This window comes from Anguilla rostrata, chromosome 17, assembly GCF_018555375.3.
Source record: "Anguilla rostrata isolate EN2019 chromosome 17, ASM1855537v3, whole genome shotgun sequence".
NCBI lineage: Eukaryota > Metazoa > Chordata > Actinopteri > Anguilliformes > Anguillidae > Anguilla > Anguilla rostrata.
Window position 1 is genome coordinate 13,343,015 of NC_057949.1, and position 7,206 is coordinate 13,350,220.

At 39.3% G+C, this 7,206-nt stretch overlaps 1 protein-coding gene across 2 annotated transcripts; it reads left to right on the forward strand.

The window, feature by feature from the left end:
• Window positions 1–4,289: 4,289 nt before the first annotated feature.
• On the forward strand, window positions 4,290–7,180 carry psmg3 (proteasome (prosome, macropain) assembly chaperone 3). 2 transcript variants are annotated; one of them, XM_064314794.1, is made up of 3 exons: window positions 4,290–4,448; window positions 5,008–5,238; window positions 5,336–7,180. In XM_064314794.1, exons 2-3 carry the CDS (start codon window positions 5,023–5,025, stop codon window positions 5,486–5,488), a joined length of 369 nt encoding a protein of 122 aa, XP_064170864.1. In that variant the 5' UTR covers window positions 4,290–4,448; window positions 5,008–5,022; the 3' UTR covers window positions 5,489–7,180. The 2 variants fall into 2 exon arrangements, with proteins under 2 accessions (XP_064170864.1, XP_064170865.1); XM_064314795.1 differs by having other exon boundaries at window positions 4,296–4,448; window positions 5,013–5,238.
• The last annotated feature ends 26 nt before the right edge of the window (window positions 7,181–7,206 follow it).

The window sequence follows — 7,206 nt, forward strand, 5'->3', positions numbered from 1 at the left end:
CTTGTAAAAGATGAACAAACTTTCAACTATCTTTTTGGTAAATGGGTTCATTGCAGGTATACGGATGAACTAAAATGAAAAAGACGAAGAATTGGATGCGGAAGATTCAAGTGAATTCCATTGAGTGCACACTGGACACTTCTCTAAATGAATACCGCATTTTTATAATTCAGGTTATGGTTTCGTTTGGGAGATCTGCCACTAACAAGAAATTAAAATCACTCTTATGTTAGAGAAGTGGAAGTGTTCAAGGAGACCCAAGCCAATACAACTTAAAGTTCTAAACGGTTTTATCTGAACTGAAGCCAGCATGAACTCTGGGTTTTTTTGCATCTGTTAATAAATATATTTCATTTCTGTGTGGGTGTGACACCTTATATTCTATTCATCAATAAATAGTATGCATATTTCACTCCTCATAATTAGTTTAATTATGTATCATTATCATTAATTTCATATTTGACCCCTCCCTCCCCCAACTTGTCATAGGAATTATAATTTTAAGGTCTGTACACCTGTCCCATCTCCAAAAGCATCTTTCATCAATTAAAGGAGCAATGGCTAAGCTAAAATGCACGTCCTCTGATGTATAATACAGCTAGCCATCTCTTCTTTTCCCTCTGCAGTCCACCTGCTGGGCTGTGTAGCCAAGTGGAAGAAATCCTTGCCTTCCCTCACCTTAAGGCTAACACATCTCAATTTTTAGACGTTTATGTATTTAATGAATACAAAGGGCATCTTTCAAGGGATCGAACCCGCATACTTCTGGAGAAGTCCTGCTGCTCAACATCGCATCACAAACAAGAATTTATCCCAGCAGCTGAAAGTTCACGAAGCAGCCCTGATATTGTTGTTCCTGTTAAGATGCATTGATCACCAAACAGACTGATAAGTTGCCACAGAGATCATTAAACCTGCAGTCACGTACTGGGGTACTTGGGGCAAAAACAGGTTGGCGTGTGTTACAAATTAAAATGACCCACGACGTGCCTGCGGGGTCCTTTAAAGAGATTGCATGTGACCAAGTGTCAGTCTACTCCAGCGCAGAAAAGAAATATAATTTAAATGGCTGCCATCAAATAGGAGCGCCCGAGATTGAGTTCCTACCCTGAGCCGCATGGCATATTCATTTCTTTTATCTTCTGCCACCATCTCGAATGTGTGGGAGATGGGGAAAAGAAAACTGATGGCATATGACATATGGTTTAATAATATTATACATGTAGAACAAATCTCTCCATGTCTGAAATGCACGACTGACATTCCCATTACTAAGCCTGGTATTGCATTATTGTAGCTGGAACAATGTTAAATGAGAAGGTCTGTGCTGGGAGATTAATTTTCTAGCTGCGGCTCTGGCCAGGTGTATTAAATCATGCTTTGAATAACTTTTTTAAATTATTTTTTTTAACAATTGGACATAATTACCTATCCCACTGAGTAAGTGAGCCTTTGGTGTAATTAAATGAATTCCATGGTGCAAGTAACAACAGGAAATTGGCAATGAATTGAATGCATTTCAGTGCTTGGAAAAAATGCCTTGCGTAATTTTTGTTTGTAATTAGGAACTCATGGTCCCATCATCCGTATCTGATTCTTAGGCACTTCACCTTGCATATGAACAAATATAATGCATGGCTTTAACCAAACAGAAATGCATATTAATCATATGTATTTGTATAAATGCATGCACACAAACATATGGAATTGTATATGTTTACTGTGTAAGATAAGAACAATTGTCTAATGCCGTTCACTGGCTTTTCATTTTCTCAGAAAATGAATGTAATGTCAGAACATGCCGGTCCAATCAGTCGATCGCCTCAAGCTGTTCAGTAGAGGTGCCATTTCAGTCTCCAGAAAGTGGGCCTCAAAGCATCCTTCAGTCATGCAAAGGGGGCGAGGCTAGCGACAAACCTGCTGAGACACCCGCTTCTAACACGGTCTCCTGAGGGCAAGTACGTGAATCAAAGTCCTCTGGAATGAATTTTGCAGGTGCAGCACCGGTTTTATGCGCAAAAAAAGAGGTGCCGCGGTAAATACTTTATGCCGTGTCAGACTAACCAGACTCAGCAAACCCTGTGAAGTGCCTGTTTGAAATCTGTAAAAAAAAAAAAAAAAGAAAGGGAAGCAAAGAAAGAACATGAAAGGAAGCACCCTTTCAGATGTGAGCCATTCACTTGGAAACAGAAGTGTCTATTCTGCACGTGTCACCGGGTAAGGGCTGAAGGCATTGTTGCTTTCTCAGCAAATCAGAGCTTATCCTCTACCTACAGTATCAACACTAATCTCTTTTTTTCACTGAGAAGGAGCAACATGTTATTCCAGCCATGGACTACCGGGTGAATGGCCTATTACGCTTCAGCTCTTAACTGTTCTTTTAAAAGTCTGGACTCAATCAACATTTAGCCATAATTTTGGTTTACAATTGAATTTAGTTTTGGTTATCACTGAACTCGCCAATCTCTGTTTCTGAAGAAAAAAACAACTCTTGCATTTAATTGCAGGTCAAAGCTGAAAACTGAACTCTAAGTAATTTAGTTATATCGAGTTATATCGCCAAATTTTCTAGTCAAATATCAGTTCCAATTTTATCAACTCTAAATAATGACTCTAAACCCTGTGCTACCCTGGTTCTTCAATACAAGAATTATCTATCCATACTTTGCATTCTTCTTGTTGAATTGGCTGACTTTACAAGTGAACTGATGGCTCAAGTGAAGCTCCTAATTAGTTGAGCTGCTGAGCAGAGAGGTCCATGATAAATGAAAATAAAGCTTGTAAATCCCAGCAGCTGGATATCACAATATTGTTGGAACTCAGAGTGTTGCAACTGCTCATTTATCAAGTGAAGCTAAAATGTTTTTCAAACCAAACAACATTGTAGAGGTCGTGGTTGCAGCTATAGCCTTTTAAAACTGATTTAACTACACAGTATTAAAATGAGTTATGCCAGTCTTATGAGCAATGTATCACTGCTGTGTTTGACAGGAAGTGTTTTCAAAAGGTGCACTTTGCATTGAATATGCAGAAGTGCCCACCCTTTGCACTAGTGTGCATGTGAGGTATCATTTGAGTTTACTATTTGAACAAAAGTCTTGATATTTGAAAATAATAGAAAAATACTGTTTCATTATATAAATGCCACAGGTTAGGAACAAAGCAATACCACTATAAGGCACTACCACAGGGATTCCATTTTATTGACTGTTACACATTTAAAAACGTTCATATGTTTTGATCTATTATTTCATTATAATTGGCTTAAAACAAAATGGGTGTTTCTGGGGTGAATACTAGGGGTTATTATTGAGATGTTATTATGTTCTGCACAAGAGGAGTACCAATTCCTTCATTTCATGAAATTTGCCTACAGAAAGAGGCTCGGGGCTGAATGTGTTTTCCATATATTTAATGAACCCTCAATTAGTCTGATTTACATTCTTCAAAAGTCGGCACAGCTTGCTTGCAGCCCCCGAAAGGTCAGTGCTGTCATTAGGAGATTAAGAGTTGGGAAATTAAGCCATTTTAATGGTGTGGGTGTGGATGGGCATAACCCCCTCAGATACTTATTCCTCTGCAAAAGGCACAACTCTCTCGTACCCCTACATTTTCCCTGCACTTTAATTATCCTTCACCTTTTGCTTCATTTAGTGCTTTAATTTTTCCTTCATCGCCCGTCTAGTGACCCATGACCGTGCCTTTTAGACTGTTCACTGGGTAGTTTTGCAATCTGAATTGCATATTAATTCCATTTCTGATTTGTCAAGCAAAATTGGTTTTGATGTATTCACGTTTTATTCAGAATGTTCCCTTTTTCGACTATGCATGCGTTATAAATCCCATGTAATGTTTTTGCCTCATAACGATTTTGTAGTTGTGACTGATAACTTTACTTTGTACATAATATATCCATTCAAACGCAGTTCAATCACTGTAGATTTCACTGAGAAGAATGGAAATGTGTACAGTTTCGAGACAGTATCGTTTTCCTTCTGCAATGTTTTCCTAAACCTGAAAACGTATGCTGATTGAGTTCAATTTGTTAGCCTACTGTAAATAATCTCACATACCACACAATTCAAACGATGATGCAAATTCTTTTTTCCAAAGGTATCCTCTCCTGGATTAAAATAATCCCCTCTATATAATTGAAATAAAAGCACACGCACTGAAACGACATCTCTTTAATTACAATTTCTGTCTGTGAAATAGGCTATTGTGACAGTGGCCAAGTGCCATCGACCGTAGAAAACAGCGAACTACAGCTTCCAGGATCCAGTTCGGAGCGAAAATCCTCAGGGTTACTGCGCGTGCGCACTGTACGAAAAGCTGTGCCACTGCCTGCTGTTGCTGCAGTACAGCCATTCACGGTAGCTTACAGACCCCTTTACCAGGGAACGAATGCGTCCTGTCACTCATTTTTCTTCCTGAATCACACAAAAAACGTAAGATATACTCTGTTCGCGTTAATGTTTTATGTATAATTGTCTTTGGCTTGCTGGTTAGGTAGGTGATATGCAAAATGCGTCCTGCATGGCCTACAGCACATGACACTGTAGAAAGCCTCGGCATGTCTTAGTTCATCCAGCCGGCGATTTGCAGTCCTTGTGGCGAATTTTACATTTTAAATATTCGGCGCGGAATTAGGAACGCTGCGAATTAAAATTCAGTATAGAACTGTGCAAAAGTGTGGACCTTTTAGCGAACGCATTTGCAGTTTACTGGCTTTACAATGAAATTAACTCGATAGGTAAATGTATCTGATGTCTTCAATTAAGTTCACTTTGCAGAACTGAACAAGAACTGTTTGTAATGGATAACCAGTAGCGCTTTTGACTAACTGACTATCAAATTAGACATTGTTGTAGACTTTACGTTAGAGCCTATAGATCATCTTAAAAAATATTGTTCACTAAGTTGACGTGAAGGAGAAGATGTAGCCATGTTAAATGACTCAGTGAAGTCGTTCACAATTATCTCCTCATCCTTTTCTTTTTCACTCAGATCAGAGGACCTACGATGGCCGCTCAGCCTCTGATCAGAACTAAACAGGCAGAAGGGGTGATCAACGGCATGTCAACTCAGGTGGTGTGCACAGAATTCAGCAACTACATATTCGTAGTTCTCACGCAGTATGGCAAGATTGGGTCACTGATCTCGGTCACTCCTGACGCCCGATCCACAGACATCAGCAGTCCCATGTTCACAACCAAAGTACTTCTGGGAAAAGATGAGGTAATGGTTCGAGTTTCACGCTTCTCTTTTGATTCGAAGGTTTTTTTTACTGTCCTAGACGTGAGTGTCACCGATCTGCCTCTCCTGTGTTTTGCAGCCCTTGACGCACGTATGCGCCAAAAACCTGGTGACGTTCATCTCGCAAGAGGCGGGAAACAGACCTGTTCTGCTGGGGCTGGCCCTCAAAGACACTAACATTGAGGCGATCAAAGCCATGAAAGGCATGATCAAAAGCTGCCAAGTCTGGTAGCCGAATATCGCGGAGGAAGTCGTACGGGACGCTGACCAAATAGCGCCATCAGCCAGCTAATGGACTGAAACTTCATGCACTTGCTCGATTTCTGTGTGGCGCGAGAGCAAGTTTTTCATTCTTAAGTTGAATGTTAATGGTTATGAATGGCTTTTTTCTACTATGCCCTTGCTATAACATTATAGCTGCATTTTTTCTTGAAAATATTTATCATAGTCAAGGATGGCATTGTGGATGCTATGATTCATAGTTTTGTTCAGTTGTTTTTTTCATAGTGAAATATTTTCTGGAGGAAATGAAGAATTACACGGCCAATGTGGCCCATGGTGATGTTTCTGTGTTTCGGTATAATAGCAGATGACATCAATTTGTCAGAAATGTTCTGATTTCCTATTTGTGCAGTCCAGGGAATCCCTTGCAAAGGGAAGTTTACTTTCTGCTTTTTTATTATTTCAATTTGTGTTTTTATAAAAAAATAAAATATTTTTCCTGGCCAAGAAAGTTTGTGTGCGATTAAGGAGATGCTTATTTATCAGAGTTTATTATGATGTGCCAGCCTTTCAGTGGCTATGGGCAATGATGGGTTTGTCGTTCAAAGGAAGAAAATATGAGTAACTCCAAGCAGCTTGTGCACCACTGTTGTTTGCAGAGGCTGTACTTAGACACATTCATTTTATGTTGTTTATTCACAGTTGCACATAAAAATGCGTTTCGTATTTTGTGCTGGTACTACGTTCCTTTTCAGTTCAGAAGCAGTGGGAGCTCTTCCCTCCCAACATTAAGAACCAGATGGTTTAGATGTGTTTGGACTGACCACGCTGGCACCCCACTGCCTGTTTTTGCGTTCCTAATGTTAACCAAGATGCTTGCAAATTAAAATTATGGGTACAATTATGTCCAGCTGTAAAACGCAAGAGTGTTTCACCTGCATTGCTGAACGATATTTATTCAAGCCTGAATCTAAGGATGAGAAGTCACAGCAGCGACTGAGAGATAAACCTGTGTGCTGACGTAATCGCCATAAATGATATGAGATGTTTGTTTTTTGTTTTGTTTTTTTACGTAAGTTGGAATTGCACAAGCAGGAAAGATGTTAAGTAGTCCATTTGTTGTTTCTTTGAGGCGGTTCTCTCACAAGCTACAGGAAGATGCGCCGCTTCTTTCCTTGAGCACCACAGAACATAAACCAAACTGAGCAGTTCTGTGTTGAGCACAGCTACAGAACAGTTCTGTGTTGAGCACAGCTACAGAACAGTTCTGTGAGCACAGCGGCCTCAGTAGGCCTACATGCATATAGGAAATGGCTCCAATCAAAAATTAAATTAAATTAGAAAATAAAAAATTCACTTGTACAGTGGTGGCATAAACTTATACTGCAAATCGCATTGGAGTTACTTAGAAGTGTATTTTCTTGTTTTGAAATTGTAAACTTGTAAATGTCCCTATACTATCCATTGTAAAGTCAGCTGTAAAGTGTGGAATGTCTGTAGGTAGAAGTGTCCTTCATCACACCCAAAAATGCCTGTGTTCATCAAAAATGCCCCCTGAAACTATATCAAAAACATCCAAGTAAACAATCCCTTTAAATGCTTGTTTTGTCTTATCCTCTTATTTACTTGTTTTGTAATCAAGGTTGATTTTCTGGTGTTATTTTTCAGTGAATAATAAAATTATATTTTGATAAACCTCTGATTTGTGGCATTACGTTTGGGTCTAGG